The following is a 25,096-nucleotide window of genomic DNA, read 5'->3' on the forward strand; positions in this document are numbered from 1 at the left end:
GGTATATAGTGTAATATAAAGAAGTCTATAATATTATTCAAGTAACTTAGATACTATAATTTATTATATGTATAATCTACATAACAATAGATCAAATAATAATAAAACGGCTATTAAGCGACTTTGATTATAATAGGTAAATATAAGTAGGTATAGTTTTATTATACTCACAAGTCACAACACACAACACACAACTGGCTGAAACCACTAAGACAACAAAAATATAGGTACACAATTAACTAAGAGTATTAAACTTATATTTTGATACGGTAGGTATACGCACTTATAGTACCTACTTTAAAAAGTTAGAAAATTCCAAATATTTATTATCCTATATGAAAAAAAATCTTTTACACGTATAATTATCAGCCACCGTTAATCTATATATACGACTATGGTTTAAGGACCTAAATCCTAATACTTATGATTACTGGTTAGGTTGTATTACCTGAAACGTAATTAAATAAGATTTACTAAATTTAATATTCATATAGTTGGTATCTACTATTTCTATATAAAACTATAGAGTATAGACTAATAAAGGTACCTATATTATATGAATAAATAATAAGTAAGTACCTATAGATAATAAGTAAAATGCACCTACATACTGTATCTCCACCAAAAAGTATCTTTATCTCAGCGCTTCTGAGGATATCAGTTAAAAATAACGTACAAATATGTATCCCTATATATATACATAACTAGTTGAATTACCCGGCTACGCCCGTGTGTAGTTAATACTTCCTCAAAATAACTATAATAACGAATAAAATTAAATTGTGAATAATAGATAATTTGTAGGAGTATTTGGTACAACCTTGTGAAAAAAAATTGGAAAAATGTTAAATAGTATCATCACAAAATGGGAACATAAAAAAGGCCTGTTCTTTTATATACCTATACATATTATCTAAAGATAAGGATAAGTATAAGGAATAATAAGATCTGTATGAATGATTCTCTTTAAATGTCTATGATATCTACTGATCGCTGTATACTGTACGGGTAACATTATTATTAATAATAGTTTCCACAATATCATGCATCGTGTACAGACGAAGATTTAAGTAAGTACCTATGTTGTTATGAAATGATATGAATTGTTGTTATCTACATCGTCTTAGACTGTAAGTGTAATGACTGTAATGTTGAATGTACGGAACATGACATGGTTTAGTGGAAAACACTTTTAAAATCCAATCTGAGTAGGAGAAAAAAACTTGAATACATATTATTAAAAAGTAATGAACCTGTTATATTAGACGTTTTAAATGATGTCGCAGGAATGCGGTATATCTTCAAAGAGATTAGAAACATTCGAATAATGTAGATATAATTTAAATATTCTTTCAGTAATAAAATTATTAATATAAACAATATAAACATTAATATTTTAATACATTTTAAAAATACAATGTATATAATGTATACCTTTTTAAATAAGTTGACATTCACCATAAACATGGTCATTGGCCGCTATTATGTACATTATATATTTATGCATATTTAGCAGGATTAATGCGTGATAATGGAGTTTCTATATTATTATTCCACCATAAAATATTGAGATGGTTTAGCATATGCATTGGCATTATGCATATATTATTATGTAAATGGTGTTTAAATTAGTATTTACAATACAAATAAAATGCAGATAGTTTATTTAGCTTAAAATCCATTTTCCCGCATATGTATACGATATACAGTTAAATAAGAAAGATATTCAAATACTTGATACTGTTTGTACAGTCGTACCTCGTACAGGTAATTATTGGGGTATCTACTATCTAAGTAAATATATTTTTATTTTTAAAATTAATACGATGGCACTAAATTGTTAAAATTTGTTTTTGACACTTTTAATTCTAGAAAAAAGTATGTAAATACCTAGTAATGTAAGATAAATCAATATCAATACGTTGTAAAGTCTTATTTGTCGCGTCGAATCTTTCTAATATTGGAGTAACAGAGGCACAGAGCTATCATAAATGAGAACTCAAGCGTGTTAATTTTTTTATACATGGATTCTGCTTCATGTCTTATACCAACTTTCTGATCCAAATTCGAGGCTATAGATTTCAATGAATTTAACACTCTTTTAAACCCAATTTTCAAACTCTTACAAACACTAAATCTTGATGACCATCTCGACGGGCATAAGTGTTTTATAAACATTGAGTGTGGTATATTTTTCAAATTTATTAAAAGTTGTTTCTACCGCCATGTCGATGCAGATAAGAATACATAGACGTTTTGGGCTAGTGAAAAAAGTTATAATCTTCCTTAGTTACATCAGCAGCATGACAACCAATCAAATTTAAGGTATGTGCTAAGCATGGACTAAAAATTGCGTTTTTTGATTTTTCTTTGATTCGAGCTTGTAAACCATTATACATACCTGACTTATTTCTGGCATTGTCGTAGGATTGTCCACGACAATAATTTATGTTGATATTTAATTCAGTTAATTTCGTTAACATTGCGACTTCTATTTCTTTACTTTTATGTCCAACCGATGGAATAAAACATAAAAATCTTTCTACTGCAGTCCCGTCTAAATATTAATGTATCTAATGGCAATTGTTAATTGGTTAAATTTTGTGATATCGGGAGTAGAATCTATGATTAATGAGAAATATTTAGCTGCCGTTACTTCATTAACAATCTTACGAAGTACAGATTTATTCACAAGTATTATTAACTCATCGCAAATAGTATGATGGGACAGATACGAAACATTTCCACGGCCTTTATACCGCACTCGTCAAGATGTTTGAACATAAGTGGATCGAATTTCGCAATTAATTCTAAACAACTCAGATAATTGCCATTATTTTTAGAACCCAACGTCTCATTATCGCCACGAAATGCAAGACCTCTGCCTGATAAAAATATAATTGTTTCAATTAAACGATGAATTATACTTTTCCAATAAAATTCTCTTTTTTCAAGTTCTATTTTTAACTCAACATCAATACCTGTAGTTATTTTACGTCTAGAAAACCATATGCGAATAGATTCAGTATGCGTCAAATTCTTATCGTGTTTTTCAACTTTTTCTAAATATTTTTTTCCAATCAATAAATCCTAAATCGGTAGAACTAAACTGTGTTTTTTATTAGAAAATAGAAGGCAGTAAAAACAAAAAAGTGCATTTTTTTGATGTTGAGTATAGTAACTATTGTCTATCTTTTATTTCGCCATTCAAAAGTTTTCTTTTGAAAACATCATGTGATAACTTTCTATTGAATTCGCCACATTTACGAATAGTATTATCAAAATTAATTATTTTAGGATTTGATACGACTGGGTTACGAATAAAATATTCAATCATATCAGAATTTATTTCCCATAAGGCAGGATCTTGTGATGGATAAATTGGAACATAAGTAGTTTTACAAAACACTTCAATGTCAGATTTTAAAGTTTTGTCATCGGTTTTTAACAATTTTTCAATTAGTTCATCAAAATCGGCTTTCTGGAAATTTTAAAAGATTATATTTTAGTACCTAATTTAATTTTCACAATTCACTGGTAAATACATTTTAAAATTAATTATTTACTTATCAAAAAATACAGAATAACTTATTTTATTATTTAAAAATAAATATCTAAATTTTGTAAAATTAAAATATAAAAATCATTTTTATGATATTTAGGTTAAATATGCAATATAAGCAATATTACCTAAACTTGACAAAAATTGTTTGAAACAGGCGAAGTACATAACTATAGTACATTTTTATTTATGATTTTTCTTATTGAAAATTATTCGTTTACATTAAATTATTGCTATTATCCAAAAAGTCATAATCACTGATAATGTTAACATTTTCCATTTTCTCTGTACACACATCCGTCATTCAGTTGAAAGAATTATATTTACAAATTACAATTTGTTTCAGTAGTATCTGGAGTGGTTGGTGTTAATCAAAAGGAATGCTGATTTTATAAAATCAAAAATTTCGTAGTACGAGTATAATGCCCTATTTTTATTAAAAAAAATAATAAGTTTAGTGAACTAAATAAAACATTTTATATTTTTTTTTCAAATTAACATATAATATGAGTATTATATGATATTTGTGTAGTTGCTAGTTTTGTAAATAAATTTTACCAGAGTTGGTATAGGCTTAGGGATGAGCGACTATACTTGTCAAACTTTAACAAGCTAGGTCAATTAATGTTTTATATAAATATTTGATAGTACCATATTTTTTTAAATATCAATTTACTAAGATTTCAGGTGAAAAAAATTACAAAAATCACGAGGCAATTAAACTACAATAGTGATCTTAATTTTGTATATAAAAAAAAGCAGATATATTTCGCGATGATCTATTTAAGCTAATAATTTTTAATCTGAGTATTTTGCAAGCGAAATGCCAAATGATCATTGGCCCTGATATAATATATTAAATTATTTTATATTATTTCACACTCAATTATTTTGAAACGAAGCCTCTGATTAGTGATTGACAATCTTTGAATAATTATGGTTGTGTTGTACCTAACGCTGTGGACAACGACATCTGGGGTGTACCGTACAGGCTGGTCACCAAACGGCTAGGCTGGCGACCTCCTGTTATGGACGACCAGTCAGTGTACCATATCGCGAGAGGCCTCTTTCCCACTCTTCCAACAGTCGACTGAGACTAAGTTCCTCTGGAGCCAAGATTTTCCACCGAACTGGACGCATGGCCTGAAGACTCGACGCTGCTTTTCACCGCAGACGAGCTATCGAGGACAGTGGAAAAATTGCCACTTGACAAGGCACCGGGTCCTGATCATATCCCCAATGAGATTATCAAACTCGCAGTGAGGCGTAGCCCGGGGATTTTCCTTGAGGCTTTTGACGCCTGCTTGGTCAGGAGAGAGTTCCCGGTCAGATGGAAGCGCGTCAAGCTGGTTTTGCTACACAAGGGTGCAGATAAGCTGCCAGTTCAACCTTCGAGCTACCGACCCATCAGCCTGCTTGACGGCGCCAGCAAGCTCTTGGAAAGACTTCTTCTGAACCGGCTCGAGCCGTATGCCGAAAAGAACCTCAGCAGCCTCCAGTTCAGCTTCAGGTGTTTCAAGTCAACTATTAACGCTATCCAAGAGGTTCTGGAAACGGAGCGCGCAGCCGGTAGAGGTGTGGTCCAGCACAGGAGACTCTGCGCAGTGGTAACGATCGACGTCAACAACGCGTTCAACACAATGCCTTGGGAGCTCATCGATGGTACCCTGCGGCCTGCAGAGGTCGTCCGTACCGGGCTATCTGATCAACATCCTCAGATCTTATATGAAGAAACGTAAGCTGCTGCTCGACGACGACCGTACCACGGGAGGTTCAACAATACCGGTCACCTGTAGTGTTCCTCAAGGGTCTGTCCTTGAGCCAACGTTGTGGAACCTCTACATCTTACGCTTGCCGGTCCACAAAGATGCAAAACTCATAGCTTAGGTTAAGTTAGGTTTAGTCCAGGAACGTTCCTTCTGAGGCAGATGAAAGGAAGGAGATTCGAAACTATTATATAAAAAAAAGGGTAAAATTAAGTACCTATAAACATTTAAAAATTATAATCCTTAAAATTTGCTTCAAAATTAATATATTATAAAATGACTGCACTACGTCTTTTTCAATATTCTTAACTTTAAATTTGATTTTAAGTCAATTCATTCTAATTTTAAAAATAATGGTACCTATAACATGGATTTTTTTGTATGTACAGTATGTAATTTATATGTATTGTGATACATACAATACACGTGGATATGTCTTTTTAGTTCTTTCACTGATATTATTGTTAATATATTGGTTATTTGATAGTATTTGTAATATGTATTATTACTATTATTAGATCTTGAAATACATTAAACTCATTAAAGTATTTAAGTATTTGAATATATATTATGTATTATGACAACAGAATTCCCATAGACCTATTATAGCACAAGTCACAACTGTAAGAATTACGGGTTTTTTATTATATGATAATCTCAATTCTCAATAGGGCATAGGCCGCTCTGGTTCAACGGAAATCTCATGGAAACATTAATTTTACATTTTTACATTATGATTAGTCAATAACATTAAATTAATAGGAATATGTGTGAATCTGTATCATGATAAAATTTGACATCCGCAAGCTACTAAATCAATAATCATTGACATTTGGCTCAGTCTATGTTTGTACCTATTAATAGGCTCATAAAATATATTAAAGAAAAAAAGTGATATAGTCATTCCATAATAATATTGTCTTGTGTTTACATTACAACGAGCTAACCGTTTACCGGTTAAACTTGTATGCCAGACGGCGTTGTTTTATTTATTCTTATCTGTTGAAATAATGTCCACTTGTTCCTTATCAAAAATGTAATGTATGTATATAACTATAGGCAAACTGTATAGTGACTTAACTACTGAAATGTGATCTGTGGTAAAAAAATGCTCGTTTGTATGTTATGCGCACTTAAATAATTCATTATTTCAATTAAAATCGATTAAATTGTCGTTGATACATCTACAGCGAAATCGGTCGGTAAGACTGAATTAGGACTACTTCAAAATGAACCCAGACATAACCGAAGAAGATACTAAATATTGTTTCAACTGGTAAGCTTCAGTATACAATACCTGTCTAATCGACCGTTTTAATTATCAGCTTTATAGTATGTGTTTACATGCATAAAACCTGAAATTTCATAATAAATATAGATTGATTCTGTTATAATTTAATATTAACATATGTCACCTAATGCAATTTTGAATATGGCTTTTAAAGTCATAGTATGATTTTTTTATCCATAATCATTCTGTTAATGTATACACAATATTTCCATACACTTTAAATATGTGATAATCATACTGAAATTAATTAAAAATGTTTTATTCTAATCTTAATTTACAATTTAAAAGTTTTAACTTTAACTTGTGTAAATTTATCAATATTTATTGCTACGCATATTTCAGACTCATACTACATATATATTTAAAATTTTAAGGATTGTTACAAATTTGTTTTTTTTTTTTATTATTATGTTATATTGATACCTATATCATTGGTTTTTAATAAAATATGCAAATACCTAAGCTAAATATAAGTATATTTAAAATTATTGACGCTTTAAGAGTTTATATTAATCCGAAAATAATCCAATTGAATATTATCATTGATTACTAACCATTATCGAGCTTTTAATTGGTTATGTGGGAAATTTTGTTATATTCATTTATCGAAGTAGCATATCTGACTTAATTTTATGAGCAAAAAGGTAGAATTAAATTTGTAAAATGTACCACTATTAAATATTAAAGAATCTGGTAAGAATATAAATTAAAAAGAATGTATATAAATTTTAATTATAATAATAAAATAATTTACCTATTATGCACTATTGCCACTAGTTACAATAAAATTTAATTTGTAATATTCTATTAAAGAAATAAGTTGATAGGTGTTACAATTAGATTTTTCTTTCCCACTACAAATTAAAAAAAAAAAAAAATAAACAGATTACTTACATTATTAAAAATAACTATAAAAGTATTGTAGAAGAATTAAAAAAAAAAAAAGTAGGTTTAGAAGGAAATTATAAAATTAATAATATAAGAAACAATTTTTAGTATGTTGGTGTTACTAATTATGATAATCTAGTTATGTACTTATTATTGATTTTATGTCTTATAAACTGCATAATATGTGTGATTTTGATAAAATGTTTAAAAATATTTCAAGATTTAATAGGACATGCAAGTTACTGAATTTAAGTACTATTCATTTGTGCATTAAAGATTAAAAGTGCTCAAGTACTTTAAATGAATATTTTAGATAATCCATTTCATATTTATTTTATAATTGTGATAGACTACGATTGTGAACTTACACCTCCTAATGTTTACTAAGATTATATATGTTTTTTCATTATACTGTATTAAATTTAGAATCATTGAATGTTTATGGTTATTTGATAAAAATTATAATAAAGTAAATATTATATCAATAAGAAAATTTAAGTTAAAAATAGGCTATTAACTCTTGATGTCTAAACTATAACAGTTAATTAAAAAAATAAAAATAATATAAATTTTGTTCAACAATAAAAGGATAATTAGATTTATATCGTAAGATGAAAATTTAAATAAAAACTGTTGTTTGATTGGAAATTTGTAATTTACATCATAATAAAAATTTGTAATTTGTATTTAGATAAGGTTATGTATCGTAGAGAGCTGAAAATAATGTTAATAATTTGCCTCAAAATTAGTATTTATATTTAATGTATTTAATTATTTTGTTGGTACTCCTACTGACATTAAGACTTAATTGACTCGACTAGCTTAAATTATTACAATAATAATTTTTTGGATTGTCTAAGTAATCTCCATCTTGTTCAATAATCACTATAAAGTTAGATATTTGATCCATGGTTATCTCATAATTACATAGTATTCCACATATTATTTAACAAAAATACATCATGCTTTTATTATAACATTTTATATATTTTCACGTATTATTTTTACTAGATAACTTTAAAGACAATATTCACAATCCTGTACTTTTTGCACGCAATGCATTTTAAAATATTTTTATGTCTTTATTTTGTTCATTTTCTTCATCTCCTACTCACACTAATAATTAATTTGTACGGTAATTGGTATTATTAATATATTTATTCTAATAATCAAGATTTTCTTTTATGTCATATCACATCACACAAAATTATTCCAAAGAAAATATATCAATGTTCTATTCAGCAAACTGTATGGAGATAGATTTATTTTGGCACTATCTTTAGAGATAAATTAGAAAATTATATATTCTCTGGTCATGTACATCAATTTTATTGATAGTTAATTTTTTAGTTGCATGTAAAATTCTTGTTTTTATTTGTGCCTATTTATTAAATGTTTATATTGGATAAAACATGTTGGATGAATTGTAGAATAATTTTTAAAGAGTACAATAAAAGTAACTTTTTAATAATTTTGTTTACATCATAGATTATTAACCTTTTTACAGATTTTTGATAGTTTCAAAAATACATTTAAATTTTTATACACTCAATTTACATGGATGTATTTAATTATGTATACTAATTTGATGTTTGTTAGTATCACATTCTTAAGAGGACGCCATATAGGTTGTCTCCATCTTACAAGTATGTAACATAGCAAATTTACATTCTGAAGATTAGGTTTAACTCCATTAGTCTAAAAATTAGTTTTTTATGATTGTTCAATTTTTTAGCTTCTTATGCGTGTACAGTAAAGCACAAATTAAATTTGCTTATAACTCACTTAAAAACTGAATAATTGTAAAAAACCAATACACGAACACAGATAATGTTCTTACCATTAAGTTTGATAATAGGCCGATTCATTTTGATTTTTAAACTAATAAAGCTAAAAGTGATCTGCTGAGCGTAAATTTACTATGCGACGTACTTGGAAGACAAAGATAACACATACAGGTTCATACCTGTATGGCTTCTTCTTAATTATCAAATCATATATTTTTTGATCATTAAATATATTATTATTGTTTTAGCCGAAGGAATATTCCACTTGTTAACCATGTAATGCATACTGCATACTGTCACCGTAATTTGAAGCTTTGCACAAAGTGTGATGAACCATTCTTAACTTCAGAGTATGAAGAGCATCAAAAAACTATGCATACGGTTATTTTATGTAATGCTTGTTCTGAAAAACTTGAAGCAATAGATTTAGAATCACATAGAGTATGTTCTTTTTATGTTTTTTAAGTTCTGGTATTAACATATGTTACATTATTTAGTTAAACGATTGTTGTCATCGTATGCAAACATGTAAATATTGTGAGATTGACTTAGAAGCTTTCTCATTACCTGCACATACAGATATGTGCAGCAGCCGTACAGAACGCTGTAAAATCTGTGGACAGTTTATCATGTTGAAATATTTGGCTTTGCATCAGGAATCCCATGAACGCAAAGAATTACTAAATAGTAAGAAAAATTTTGTGATATTGTATATTTGAATTTTATATTTACTTTAACTTTAACTATAGCTGCAAAATCAGTATTAGATGATAGTCCAGCCAGTTTGGCAGCATATCCACCATTAATAAAAAAAGTGCCAAACATTGCGGTAACTGCAAGACCAACAACAAGTACTAGCATGCCCACATTGAGACTACACGAACCAACTATGACTAATCACAGGGTTATACCACCAGTCAAACGCAACAATGATCAACCTCAAATTAATACTGACAGCAATAATGATAATACGCACAAAGATCCAAAAAAAAATATGCCAATAGTAGATACACCAAGTGGTAATTATTTATTTAATTATTACAAAATATAATGTAATATTTTAATTACTATGTTTTTTCTAGCATATAATTTTTTTTTTCAAAGAATTCATTTTATTTATTTAAAGAAGTTTCATAATTCTGATTTCAAGGTTTTCTTTTTTTAAGCTAGAATTGTTAATTTTTGATAATTAATACAGTATTATATCTTTGTCGTTTCATATTATGTAAAAATCTGGTTTGTTGATTTGAATTATTAGAATTTAAACCATTTTCTTTTATTAGATCTAGATGATGATGATGATGATGAATTTCCCATACTTGGTGCTTATTCAATTCCTAATAACCATTCTACAAATATCAATAATCATTTAACAAATGAACACAATAATTTTTCTGATACATTTAATAGTGTAAAACTACCTTGTGAGTTTTGTCTAGAAATGATTGATTCTGAAAATCTTGTTTTGCATGAAGTAAGTTACATTATAATGTTCTTTATATAGTAAGTAATTATTTTTCAACTGATATTTTATAGACTGGATGTCGTCCTGATTTGGCCACATTTCATAATGTTTTGCAAACAAATAATAAAAATACCAACGGCCAGAACGCTATGTTTCCAATACTACCTAATGACTTGGATACCTCTAGCAGCAGTGGTGATAGTGAACTTAATCTGAACACATTAAGTTTAAGTTCAGAAGATGAAGACAGTAGTGAAAAAATTAATGTTGAAAAATTGCCTTGCGAATTTTGTGAAAAATTAATATCCATTAAGAAGTTGTTAAACCATCAAGTAATCATTTTGTTGTCATAATAATATTTAAATTGAAACATTGGAGTAATTAAATATTTTTTAGCACTTATATTAACATTTTTAATTTAATAAACTCAATTTGTAGAAAAACATAATTAATTGAATGGTTTTTTTCAGTTGAGATGTGGAAAACTACTATTGGATTTACCTGTGGTAAATAATCTTGATAAAGATATCTACCCACAACAACCTATTAATATGAATTCAAAGTTCCCAAAATCTGTAAACTTACTTGAAACTCAGCGTAATCTATTGAAACCAACATCTGGTAATAATGGTAATATATTATTGCACTTCATTGATTTGTTTTGGTATAGTACAATTTATTTCCTTATAACCCTTATCATAAAGGATTTATCTGTTTATTAATATTTATTAGAATATAATAAAATAAACTTGCAATATAAACTTTAAAGATGACTTTCTTTTCTAAATATTAAGAGTTCCATTTTTACAATAATTTGAATGTCAGTTCATAATCAAATTATTTTTATTTATTAATTTTAAATAATAGATGCCATATGACTGCTGTTTACAATTGCTAAATTAACATATAAAACACAGAATACATTTTTAACATAATTTTTTACTGTATGTATATCATATCATTCCTGAACTCTTGTACTTATTATTGATATTCAAAATCCAATGTTACATATAGTCTGTCTCATGAAAAAATGTACTGTATCTCAATAGGATATTCTTGTACATTTTTGTGCTGAGTATCCAGTCCATATTTGACCTGACACAGGTTCATAGCTCAGTCTATATGTACAAAATGGTTAGTTGATAGACTATAATAATGTTGGTTTAAATGATCCAGGAACTCTATCATTTAAAAATGTATCTTAAGATGTTACTGTAGTATAGACTGTAGACCATACCAAAAACCAACTAATACATAATATAAGTCTAAAAGATTTATTTACCAGATATGACTGATATGTTACCTGAAAATTTTTAATATTATAGATATAAGACTTGTAAAATTTTAATATGTATACATATTTCCATACCCAGTATCAGAGTTCTTAATTTTAACTCTATTTCAGCTCCAGCTAATCTATCTAATAGAACATTGATGTTAAGAAACTCTAATGCCAATGCTCAATCTTCGGCATCATCAACATATGATTCACAAATGAGACAGATGTTACCACGCGTTAAACTAAATAGACAAAATCCAAGTAGACCAAACATACCTATGGATTATCGTTATGGAAATAACTCTGCTCGGAACAATTATGTACAGTTTATATCCAAGTAAGTTGTTATAATTGATGCAACATATTCACTGTAGATGATGCCTAATGGAATCATCTTTCTTATTATTAAATTCACTATATTTTGATCAATAGTATCTCTTATAAGTATTATTTCATGTACATGGAAGTTGTTCATTGATATTTTCATTTTTAAAACTCTAATTGTTCAGTGTCATAACAAATATACTCATTTATAGTAAACAGCTAATTTGTTAAAGAAATAATCATTTAACTTTGTTTGATTATGAGTTGTTAACAATAATCTGTCTATTAATTATGACATAATTATTATTATAAATGAGTTACAGAAATAATTTATTGACTTTTTGAATTATACTAAAATGCATTCATTTGACAAATGTTATTTTTTATGCTAAATATGTTAAAGCTTTTTATAAATTTGATTATAAAAAAGAGATGAAATTTACATTTTTTGTATTATTTGTATTTAATAGGTTAATTATTTAAAAGAAATGTAATAGCTAACTTAAGAATATAATAACACCATTGAACAAATTAATTAATAATTTTTAATATTTGTATGAATGCTAATATAGTTTAAATTATGTTAATTATAAATTCAGTGTGTTTATGTTAATAGATGCCATTAAATATTTCAGTTGGATGACCTTGTATTGAAAGGGGTTTTCAGGGAATAAAAGAGTACCATAATAAAAAGTTTCAAATTTTTAACTCTTGGCACACATACATGTATTATAACTTACTTTTTTTTAAATGGCAATATCATTTTCTTAGATTTGGTATTAGTATTTTTTCTTCAATAAATTTTATATAAAAAATGTTTTACTAATTAAGTACAAAATTGGCAAATTATTTATATTTATTATTTTATCAATTTTGATATTAACAAATTATCTGTTTTTAACAACATTTTAACTATGATCAACTTATACTCAAAATTTGAAATACTATTTTTGATATCGTTGAATTGTCTGTAAACAGATAAGACATAAATCAAAACTTGTCTTAATAATTTAAGAGAAGACTAAATGCTACTGTAACATAGTTGAAGAAATGACCAGTTAAATATAACTAATATAAGATACTTTGGGAGTTGTGTATATATTTACTATAGATGGGGATAGATAAAAATATAGGATCTTAAATATATTAATATAACCAGGATTCAGTACCAGTTATTACAATTATATTTTCTACTAAATACTTATATGTAATTTAAAGTTTTACGATAATAGAAGGCTATATCGTAGTCTTACAGAGTTAAGTAGTCAGTAATGTGATGATGTCTAATGTGTACAGCAAACTATTGTTTTTACATGATATGTATTGGTAAAATATTAATTTTTAATTGTGTGTGAATATGTTATTGTATCAGTCAGCGGTTAGTTGTAAGTAGCGTTATGTAACACAGTTATTATATTGCCATATCAATAGAATTTTTAAAACATTTTGAATATCAAGGCAAAAACTTTAAGCAATTTATTAGATAGTTAAATTAATAATTACAAATAAATAAATTTTGATTTTAAATTCAGTGTCTATATTTGTATTATTTTCATTGTCTTCAATATTTTACTATTTCAATTCAACAATTCAAAATTATGAAAACAAATTTTTTGATTAAAAAACAACTTTTTGTGCAAAAATTGTTTTAAAAAAAAATAAAAATATTTTTCCTAAATCTGTAGAAAAAAATGATGTCACTATTTAAAAGAAAGAAAGTTGTATGGTGCATGTATGTACCGGGTTAAAATTTAAATTTGTCTGAAAATGTGTATTTTGGTATTCTTTTTTATTCTTTAAAAACCCTATTTTAATATAAGGTCAACTAACTGAAATATTTAATGGTATTTCTTAACATGAAAATAGAGTATAAATATAAATACATTTTATTTATTTATCTTTTAAATATTTTTTTTAAAGTTCAAGATTAAATCATTCAGAGCAGACTTCCCCGATTAATAATTCTCATGTACACCTAAACCCATCTAGTGGTGCTATACCAAAACGAACAAATACAAAGTCAAACAATAGCAGAAGAGTTATAAATGACTGTGAGTAAATTAACATGCAGTTAAATATGAATACAAGGATTCAATTAACATATATTGTCTTGTGTTTACAGTATCAAAATTTAAGGATTCTGAGTCATCAAGTGACTGAATGTTATTTAGTTTTCTTTATTTTAATTACTGTTTATATTTTTAAGACTACAACTAGTGAAATTTTTATAATCTTAAGTATTAAAAAAATTTTCCTTAACTTGTTTTTAACATATCTTAATAATTTTCTTTTTATAAAAATAAAATAATTAAGAGAAATAAAATGATTTGCATTTATATTTTAAATTGAAATATTAACTTTTCATTGTGTTAATTTTTTTTTTATTATTTGCTATGTTATAAAATTTCATGTTTATACTATTAATATTTATTATATATTCATGAAAAATGTGATAACTATTAATAAGAAATCGAACAAAACTACAAATACTAGTATGTTCCCACTTGGATTGACCACAGGGCCACTAAGATGGATAAACAGAAAAAAAGATTGTATGATTTTATTTCACTGTAACTGAATGATTTGTTTGGTTAAATACATAATTGACAATTAATAAAATTGTATCCTTTAGTCTTTTTACACTGTAAATTTGATAAATTATAATAATTCTAAAGTTAATACTAAAAAATACAATGTAGTGTGTGAAATTGCAAAATATGCTTGGTGCCAATGACATTTGTAAAATTGAGGTATGACTGGTATAAGATATGACTAAATTGAGTTGTAAACGTTTCATATAAATAACAAATATATTATACTAAATATTACTAATTGATTGCTATATTTTTTAATATGTATATGTTACAAAATTTACTAAGATGTTGGTATAGAAAAAATAAATTGGCACCAAGAAGTAATTTAAATAGCCAATTAACTAAAATGAAATATAACTTTAATTAGTTGAGTTAATTTTAATTATCCAATGTTATAGTAGTGTATGTTTATACTTAAGTTTTTGAATCTGTTTACTGATTGGTGAAAATAATTTTTCATACCTTAAAGAAAACTATCAAATTATTTTTACCACAACTTAATAATATTATTATTCTGATTTTATACAACCAATTAAATCAATGATTCTCAACCTTTCAACAAATTATTCCATGTTGATATAAAAATGAATCTGATAAATGAGAACATTTTTTTTTTTTTTGATTTTCATTTAAAGCATTGCGAGTTGAATAATACAGTGTGAAGATTATTTACGATTACCTGATACCAATTATAATATAAATAGGATTTAAATCAAAGTAACATTAAAAATTAATATACCAATATTTTAATAACATATATGTAGAATACAAAAAATAAATTTGATAGAAGATTAACAATACTTAAGATTTACTTATAGATTAATACTTTATCAGTAGTATCATTATTTACAACTAGTTTTGCGATTGACATGTAAACGAAATAATCGTAACCTCCATTGGTCCAAAATATTAATAAATTTTAGAGAATTTGACAATCCAGTAGGTTTGAGCGCTGCGTTCAGAAAATTATACATTTTATGCAGTTTTTCTTCTTCTTCATATAAATCAAGTATAACCACAACATGTTCTAACAACTGAATAACACTGAATAATACTTTTTTGGGATTTTTATTGAAATAATTCTTATCCACAAAATCTTGTACAAACCTGAATAAAATTGTATTTAAGATAAATACTCTATAATAATAAATTTTATATCAATCATAAAAATAAAAAAAATAAAACAAAGTTCAACTTCATTACTTTTTTACCTATTTTTTGACACAAAATATGTATTTTATGAACTTGAATGAAATAATGAGATTATGAGTACCTTTTCTAAATACATACATGTATATCTAAATATAAACGATAGATTTCAAGTTTATTATTTTAGTTAGCAATTTTTATTGCAACAATGTTTTATTAGATGCTTGTTAATAATATACAAATATGTTTTTAAGAGCAATTATTTTTATAGATACTAGCTGAATAAAGAATAAATTTTTTATTATAGGGTGGTATCATAAATAATACATATTACATACCATTCTTTGATGCTAGACGGAAATGCACATGTATCATTCTTTCCTAAAAGTGACTTGTATAGTTTGTATGTTAAGTAAATATAAATTTTTTTCATTATTTGTCCTTCCAAAGGTAGAAATAAATTCACTATCATATCTAATAAATCATCTTCATTGTATTTAGAATACAATTCTTGAGCGAATGCCATAATAGTGGTATTGTTGTCTTCTTTTAAAGCTGTTTCAATACAAGTACTAAATAATCTTTTAATCACATTTATCATTTGTCCACACAGACGATCAAAAGATATTTTAACAATATATTTAGCTATTGTTAACAGCTCAGCAACACTAAATTTTTCATTATTTTTCAGTATATTGTAAGATATGAAATTTATTACTAATTCAAAATTATGCCGCCCAATGTTTTGATATTCTAATGATGGATCAGTAGTTGGAGTATCCAAATCAGCTCTCCATTGATATAAAATATTAAGAACATCCTGAAAAATATTTAATTCTATTTTTAATAAACCTTAGGCAAAAAATTGATTGTCATGATTATTTATTAAATAGGTAATTTGAATTAAATTTATTGTTTATAAAACATACACCAAATTCTGGAGACCAATTTGCTTTCATCAAATGATTAAAATGAATATTGGCTTCAACTTCATTTTCCTCAATTGACATGATACGTAAGCGTTGTATACACAATTTTGTTGAATCAACATCTAAATTATCTTTAAAGGGTATATTATAATTAGAGTGGTCAATAATAACACGATCCAAATTTTTTAAAACGAGAGGAAGTTTATCGTTGTCTTCAAAGTCAATAGTCTGATTTACTTTTTCTTGATACAAGTCGTCAATAATTTTCATTTCTTCATCAAGTTTAGCACTTTGTTTCAAAAGTTTTCCTTCAGAGCGCCTCTCTTTCAGAATTTTTTTTATATCAAATTTAAATGCAGATCTACTCTGTCTTTTAGACACAGTTCTTTTTGATGGGCATTGTTTTTTATCATTAATGGCTTTTTTCTTCGTTTTTGGCATTCTAAAAATTATGAATATTACTTATACTGGTGTTTAAAAACATTGTATAACTATATATTATTAGGTATTTACTGTATTCAAAATAATCAAATAAACAATTAAATAATCAGTTGTAAAAAATCAACAACAGTGAAAAAAAAAAACAACAGAGAAAAAAAAATACACATATTACAAACACATATTATACAGAATATCAGATATACCATACTATCAACTAATTAATTACTAAAATTATACAGATAAGCTTCATTGGAAGAAAAGCAGAAGTTTAACCTATTACAATATGAAATAAGAATAAACAATAATGTAGTGATCACTGTGCAGGACACGGCGTTCGGTACCACAATTATTATGTAAACGACGTAGCACGTTTAACGTAATCTTAAGACGTATTAAGGAAAGTAGGTATATTGAAAATAATAGAACACTTTACTTTACAAGCTACAAATAAAATGTATATTTTATTTGTACAATTTTAAAACAATTAAAATAGAATCTAAAATTTACTGTAGTAAGCTGGTTGTGCACAAGTCTACAGTTAACTACCTTCTCTACTAATATTAAGTGCTCTACCCGTATTTATAGGTCCTGTCAATGACTTATGGTGGCATGATTATTCTATATTCTAATTTTACATCTTGTTCATATCTCCTATGCATTTGTATGCATATAGTGATCTAGGCTATACTTATAGCTATACTCTACCTTTGATCTAGGCTTTACCTATTCACCATAAATAACTATTAATACCTACATTAATTGTCAGCATAAATTATACTTCATGTATTATTTATTATATTATTTTATAACGACTAAAATAATTACATGTGATTTGGGTTTACTACAATAATGCATAGTGTAAATTTTGACTTTACCTAAATAAATTTTATTTTCACAATTATAATTATCATCATAGATTTACACAAGAGAATTTTTTAAGTTGAGAAATCACAAAACAATACTTCACAAATTTTAATAATAAATACACCTATACAACAAAAAAAATGAAATTATGATGGCTGAAATAATATCCACTTGGCCAGTTTACATTACTAGTTGGGGATTTTAACCATTTTCATTTCATGAACAATAAATAATATATTCAAATTATTGTGAGGTAACAACTGACAAAAGCACAAGTCACAAAAAACTCGAAAATAATTCTTTCCAATACCTTTTTACTTAAAAATAATTATCTTTAGTGAATAGTTAAATATTTCAATTTTACTTTGTTGATCGTATGATGTTATATTGTTCTTCAATTTTCATGACATCTCAGAATAAGTGATAAAATTAATTTTAACACTTCGAAATACTTGATAGTTGATCCACTGAGTAAAAAACAATAAAAACGATCTATGCGTTACTATGGTAATAACGATGAATACAAATTTATAACGAATTATAATTTTATTTTGTGTTTACAACTACTTAATTAATCTATATTCTACATCTATAATCTCTTAAGTTTTGTTCAATGTGATAATATTGTGAATCATGTAAAAACATGTAATAAATAATGATTAAAATAGATAAGGATAACAACAGTTAAAGATTATAATTTAAAATTTGATTTTAGTATAAGATAATTTAATCATTACAAAACTTTGTTGAATTGAGCGGAAATAAAATGATTTATAAATAAATATATCAACTTATTTACTATAATATATTAATATGTTATGTAAATATTAGTAGGTAAAATAAAAATTAACTATAAAGGTTTACATAACTCATGGCAGTTAAATATTATTAATATAGAATATTATAATATGATAGATAAATAAAGAAAAAAAATAAGTAAATTAAAAATTGTATTATATTCTATTCTATTAAGCATTTATAATTCTTTTTAATATACATAAGTGTTTAATGTTTATATTGTACATAACGTCCTTGTTCCCGCACGCACACTCACAATACATTTTTGAACCTCCTTAATAGTTAATAAACGATTTTTAATGTAATAATCTCTAACTAATTTCATCTAAATAGGTACCTACTTACCTACCTATGGAGTTCAATGAATAGTTTTTAAGTTTTTGATCTTTCGCATAAACTTCTCCAACGGCCGAACAGAACAGAATGAATGAAATTTTTAACATGGTCATTAATGATAGTGTTATAAAAATAGAAATTATTTTACCATTTTATTATCGTTCATGCGAAATTAAACGATTATAACATAACGTAATCGGTTTTTTCTCCGTTGTCCGGTCGAGATAATAACAAATTAACAAATGACAATATTATGTAGGAATTTATGATTTATGTCCACAGTCCACACACAACTAACTTACTGACTGTGAACGATCGACCGTCTATTTTGATTGATATTATACTGTATACGACACCCATAATTTCGTTATTTTTTTTTCGTTGTTGGTAAAGTATTTAAGTATAGTGTACCTACCTATACTCAATACTGTATATCAGTGTTTCCCAACCTTTTTTTACTCAACGCCCCTTTTAGATTTTAAAAATCTCACACCCCCCCCCCCCCCAATCAATTTTTTAAAACGACTACACAGTATGCATAACATTTCGGAATCGGCTATTGATTAGCCGCTAATCGGAATCTATACGATAACTCCGATAAGATAATAATTTTGATATTATTTAAGTGTCTATAAATATTATACCTACATAATTCTGTGGATTATATTATTATAATAAATGTATTATTGATGAATATTTGAATGTTTACAATTTATAATAACTAATCGTAAATCGTATTTTAAAATTTTAATCTAACATAATTTAGAAATATTCAAATTCAACCACAAAATAATTTGCAAATGTTCGTAATTTTTAAAAGAAATTAAAATTGTTTTTAAGTGATTTTAACACTATTAAAAATAAACGTAAGCTTGATATTTGTTTTAGATTGTAGAAAAAAATTATTTTATATTATATAAAATAAAAAAGGCGCGTCAATGTAAGGACTTAACATTCTTCGAATCATAAACTATATTGACATATTTTTATTTGTAACTTTCTAAGTGTTTGTAATATTTTTGAATCGTAGTTCTATTTTACGAGTGTAATGTAGTATGTGTATGCGACACGTGGCACAAGGCATTATAGAAAATTGTCGACATATATATATTTAGATAAATTAGACATGACATTTAAAGTATTAAGCCACATATGGTTATATAAATTGGTAGCAAATAATGCGGATTTTCACGTCGAATAATGTACAAAATAAACAAATAGTAATACTATAGTATAGTGGTTCCCAAACTTTTTCAGCCTCGGAGCCTTTTTTTAAGGAGAAGTTTCTCGTAGAGTCCCAAGAAATATTTAACGTTAATTTGCATTTGCCTGTGTTCTACGAAGCATAATTAACACGAACTGTATACATACGGACAATAATGAACTGAGCCCTTGGGAAACCATTGCGGAGCCCCAAGGGCTCCACGGAGCACAGTTTGGGAACCGCTGCTATAGTATATAATGAAAATGAGATGTAGGTACATATTTTAGTACCATAATAGCCCTTTATGTATGAATTTAATATTTTTCGTTAATATTACGACGAATAATTAATCAATTTATTCTACAAAATGCAAAAAAAATTGTCTGTTTTTGATATAACCTTTTTAAGTCAAAAAAATAATGATACATTTTTCCGAAAGCCTAAATTCGCCAAATTTATCTGCCGTAAATATTTTACAAAAACGATTTGATGATTCAAATTTAATGACACGATATATGTTAAAATAAAATTATTTTTAAAACTGTCAATACTTCATAGATTTAAAAAAAATCTGATTTATTATAATTTGAAAAAAAAATGTAATTGTTTATTATTTAAAAAAATCTATATTTATTAAACATTTTAAAATAAGGTACACAATTGATTACTAATTGAAAAAGAATGCGTGGTCAAAAATTGAGAAAATGTTATGAAATTAAAAAAAAAATACGAATATGAATCAACTGAATATTTATGTATTTCATGTGTGATATAACTATATAATTAATTAATTATTTGTTAGATTTTTATAATTTAATAATTGTTTTTTTTTTTTATCACTTATAAATTGTAAATAATTGTGTATTTTTGTGTACTATATTATGTATGTATGGATTATGATTTATGGATATAATACTATAATATATTAATTATGTAATTGTCAAGTTATAATAGTTTTGTACTGAAAGCTATTAAAAAAAATAATATTTATATTAGATTAAATATAATATGTTGATATCAAACAGACCAATATAGGCACATAGACGAAGTTGTGACGGGTAATGTTATATTACCCATTACCCGATTAGATAAAATCTTGTATATACTGACATACTGTGGGCCGCCGCATATATAATGTTTTATTTTACATATTATAGTATAATACACTTATGTATTATAAAAACCTGATTTATGTGTCAACAATTATTAAATTATGAAATATTTTATGAATAAAAAATAATTTCAAATACGTCAAATTAAATTTTTTCGAACATTACACTTTTATTTTGCGCATCGCCTCATACCTTCTTACATATCTTTCAAGGATACCTGCGCGAACCACCAGTTGAGAAATACTGATGTGCGTAATACTTTTAAAAAATTGTTAATTATTATTAGACGATCATTTTACAAGAAATAAATAAGCTGCAGGTAAATTTTTCACAAATGAACTTTAAAGTTTACTCTAAACGGATTCATTTTTTTGTTGTTAATGGGTAATTTGTGACTAAAAAGTGGCTCATAATAATTGGAGGAATGTCTTACCTACTTGTAAACCTACTGTTTATATTTTATGGGTCACATGATAGGTAGGGGAAGAGTTGGAGGTGAGTTTAAACTTCTTATTTTTTTTTTTTATGATACAGATTATATATATATATACCATGCATTTTTTTTTTATTTTGGTGTTTACTTTATAATTTCATTCTCACGTAGGTACACATAAATATATTTTGATTTTAAAGATAAAAAATATTTATATGTATAAATTGTATAATATTTATTTGTATATACTTTAAGTATTAATGTACATAAAACCTATATTTTATAAATGCTAACAATATTTATTATTAAAGACATAACAGAATAATTATTTTTTTTAAACACAATTTTAAATAACTAACTTTTAGATACCTACTTATATAACTAACTTAAACTTTAGAACTATAGTGTATTTATATTATCTTATAAACATAAATTGTAAGAAATAACATTTAAAAAATATAATTTGTGAAAAAGAACAATATAAATTGTATGAATGTTATAAAGCATATAATAATATTTTATTTATATTTTAAAATTTTCAAAGGCAATGCATTTGGCAAAATATAATTTAACCTGCCGTATTACTAAAAGTAAAATAAATTACTCAAATATAGCAATATAAATATATCATAAAATATACTATTATATAAGCTAATAGACCGTCTTTGCTCGGTATCGTTTTTGATATGCAACGATTTATCATTGAATTTAAATTTAATACATCATACATTACATTACAGTCACTTACTCAATGGTGAGACAAATTCGACATCTACTTATTTAAAAAAAAAATATTATTTATTTTTTTTTTCTCATAAATGTTTTGAGTATTATAAATGCTTAGATTATAAATTTCTATAAGTCGTAATTGAAATCGAAAATATATTGCATAAACATTTTAGATGTTATTTGATCATACACTTAATTTATGCGTAACTACAGATATAAATAAAATAAAAAAAGCTCAGTTGAATTATTTTTAATACATGACCAAGTAATTAATATATGTAAAATTTTTTTAGAGATTACCTGGATGGCCAAAATCAGCTGAAGTAATTCAAAATATAATAGGACAAACGCTAAGTATAGACTTGGAGAGACGCGTTAGAATAGTTTATACGACTCACTTTGACAAATATTAAGCATTAAAAACAATTAAATTCAAATTAAGTGATAACGTTCGTATCAGTAGATAAAATGAATGTTTGTAAAAGGTTATTTACCAATTTGGTCTACGGAAATATTTGACATTATCAAAATAAACAAAACATTACTCGTCACTTATAAGTTGCAAGATTATATGAGTAAACCGATTGCAGGTTGCTTTTACTCGGCGGAAATATGTAAAACCGATCATCTGTACGAATACCTAATCGAAAAAATTATACATAAAAAACAAAATCAAATTCTTGTCGAGTGGCTTGAATTTGATAACACACATAATAGTTAGATAAATACATGTTATGTTAAAATATAGTGTCAGTCATGCTATAGACATGAATGTGTTTGGAGGTTCTCAAGCTGGTGATACTAAAATAATTATTTTAAATCTTGAAGGTCATTTAATCGTGTACATCTAAATTGGAAAAATGTGAACATTCACTCAGTGAAAATATCAATATCATTAAATTACATGAAGAACTAATTAAAAGTATTACAACTTGTATGAGCTGATATTAAAGACAGTATAGAAAAAACTTACAAATGACATCAAACTTATTAAAACAATTAAAAAAAAAATAACTTCTTCATTTTTTCGGCATTGTTTAAAAAGTAAAAAAATAATCGAAAATTTTAATTGTCTATAAAATATAAATAGCTTAAAAAGTGGCAAAATTTTTTTGAAAATTGTACCATTTATAGAAAACGATAATTTAAGCATTTGTGAATGTTCCTATGGTTATTTATTTTTGAAATAAAACAAAATAAAGAAATTAGTTTTATCGAAAAACTAGTTTGGTGTAAATTTGACATATTGCTTATTTTTCTTGGTTTTTCCTAATTATTAAAAACATTTTCAATTTTTACCTTAAAGAGCTCCAAATTAGGTTCAATTTTCTACTAAAAATAAGTTGAAAATAGAAGCCTTTTTTTTTACTGTCTCAAAAGGTCATACATAAACATCATAGTATAAATATGTAATATCTTAAATTTCATCTACATTACGTATATTTTAAAAATGTATGTCATTGCGTACAATAAAATTAATAATCATAAAAAGAACCAGGATTCTGTTAAATATGTACATAAAAATTTTAAAAAAATGGGAAAAATATGCAAAATAAAACTTTTTATTGCTCACTAAAAAAGACTAAATTTCTTAAAGACTATTACAAAATATATGAATATAAAATGACAAAAAAAAAAAAAATTATAGAAATAAAAAACACAATTAAAATTATTAACAAACTATTACCTTAATTATTATATTTATATATAGCTGTTAAATTAACGACAGAAATCTTTTCAGAAGGTAGTGAACCTATAATAACAAATGCGACATAACGCCATTAGGCAATAGGCATTACTAGTTTTGTCAATTTATTTCTAAATAAAACAGTTCTTTACTTTTTTTTCTGATTTTATGTAACATACAATACGCCTTTATAACGCAACAGAACATAGATTTTTCGTAGTATAATTCATAATACACGTTAAAGTTTTCAATTTTCCATTCCAATCTAATCTTTAAATAAAGGTTTTGGTTTTGGATCCAACTCTTAATATTTTTTAATTTCCTGTTCTAAAATAGTTTTTTTTTAAGTTCAGTTTTAGTCCATGTAATGCGTAACAATAAATTAAAATTAAAATTTTTCGTCTTATATAAAATGTCAATTTAATATTGATAGTATATAGTCATTATATATAGATATT

General features: G+C 25.8%; 3 protein-coding genes across 9 annotated transcripts; 1 reads left to right on the top strand and 2 right to left on the bottom strand.

The window, feature by feature from the left end:
- Nucleotides 1-2,261: 2,261 nt before the first annotated feature.
- Nucleotides 2,262-3,842, bottom strand: LOC112594721. The gene is made up of 4 exons (XM_025339674.1): nucleotides 3,834-3,842; nucleotides 3,243-3,481; nucleotides 2,760-2,998; nucleotides 2,262-2,557 (listed from the first exon to the last, which is right to left on the bottom strand). Exons 1-4 carry the CDS (start codon nucleotides 3,840-3,842, stop codon nucleotides 2,262-2,264), a joined length of 783 nt encoding a protein of 260 aa, XP_025195459.1.
- Nucleotides 3,843-6,369: 2,527 nt separating this feature from the next.
- Nucleotides 6,370-14,577, top strand: LOC112594590 (TRAF-type zinc finger domain-containing protein 1-like). 2 transcript variants are annotated; one of them, XM_025339453.1, is made up of 10 exons: nucleotides 6,370-6,604; nucleotides 9,543-9,735; nucleotides 9,792-9,981; nucleotides 10,044-10,313; nucleotides 10,578-10,768; nucleotides 10,831-11,091; nucleotides 11,230-11,389; nucleotides 12,165-12,375; nucleotides 14,283-14,413; nucleotides 14,485-14,577. In XM_025339453.1, the coding sequence occupies exons 1-10, from the start codon at nucleotides 6,558-6,560 to the stop codon at nucleotides 14,520-14,522; spliced, it is 1,692 nt and encodes a 563-aa protein (XP_025195238.1). In that variant the 5' UTR covers nucleotides 6,370-6,557; the 3' UTR covers nucleotides 14,523-14,577. The 2 variants fall into 2 exon arrangements, with proteins under 2 accessions (XP_025195238.1, XP_025195239.1); XM_025339454.1 differs by having other exon boundaries at nucleotides 11,230-11,380.
- A 1,115-nt stretch (nucleotides 14,578-15,692) lies between these two features.
- LOC112594595 lies at nucleotides 15,693-23,367 on the bottom strand. 6 transcript variants are annotated; one of them, XM_025339466.1, is made up of 5 exons: nucleotides 19,487-19,725; nucleotides 18,704-18,806; nucleotides 17,035-17,476; nucleotides 16,444-16,925; nucleotides 15,693-16,063 (listed from the first exon to the last, which is right to left on the bottom strand). In XM_025339466.1, exons 2-5 carry the CDS (start codon nucleotides 18,742-18,744, stop codon nucleotides 15,799-15,801), a joined length of 1,230 nt encoding a protein of 409 aa, XP_025195251.1. In that variant the 5' UTR covers nucleotides 18,745-18,806; nucleotides 19,487-19,725; the 3' UTR covers nucleotides 15,693-15,798. The 6 variants fall into 6 exon arrangements, with proteins under 6 accessions (XP_025195251.1, XP_025195252.1, XP_025195253.1 ...); XM_025339467.1 differs by having other exon boundaries at nucleotides 19,483-19,500; XM_025339468.1 differs by lacking the exons at nucleotides 18,704-18,806; nucleotides 19,487-19,725 and adding an exon at nucleotides 23,252-23,367.
- Nucleotides 23,368-25,096: the final 1,729 nt, after the last annotated feature.

The sequence above is a fragment of the Melanaphis sacchari genome, unplaced genomic scaffold (genome assembly GCF_002803265.2).
Source record: "Melanaphis sacchari strain LSU unplaced genomic scaffold, SCAv2.0 Contig23_pilon_pilon, whole genome shotgun sequence".
Lineage (NCBI taxonomy): Eukaryota > Metazoa > Arthropoda > Insecta > Hemiptera > Aphididae > Melanaphis > Melanaphis sacchari.

Coding starts and splice junctions, on each gene's coding strand:
- LOC112594721 (XM_025339674.1), bottom strand. Junction 2,999..3,242: donor TGTGGCGAATTCAATAGAAA/GTTATCACATGA, acceptor ATGGTTTTCTAG/ACGTAAAATAACTACAGGTA. Junction 2,558..2,759: donor CAAACATCTTGACGAGTGCG/GTATAAAGGCCG, acceptor ATTAATATTTAG/ACGGGACTGCAGTAGAAAGA.
- LOC112594590 (XM_025339453.1), top strand. CDS start 6,558: ATGAACCCAGACATAACCGAAGAAGATACTAAATATTGTTTCAACTG. Junction 6,605..9,542: donor ACTAAATATTGTTTCAACTG/GTAAGCTTCAGT, acceptor TTATTGTTTTAG/CCGAAGGAATATTCCACTTG. Junction 11,092..11,229: donor AGAAGTTGTTAAACCATCAA/GTAATCATTTTG, acceptor GGTTTTTTTCAG/TTGAGATGTGGAAAACTACT.
- LOC112594595 (XM_025339463.1), bottom strand. CDS start 19,586: ATGACCATGTTAAAAATTTCATTCATTCTGTTCTGTTCGGCCGTTGGA. Junction 16,926..17,034: donor ATTGGTCTCCAGAATTTGGT/GTATGTTTTATA, acceptor AATATTTTTCAG/GATGTTCTTAATATTTTATA. Junction 16,064..16,443: donor CCGTCTAGCATCAAAGAATG/GTATGTAATATG, acceptor AATTTTATTCAG/GTTTGTACAAGATTTTGTGG.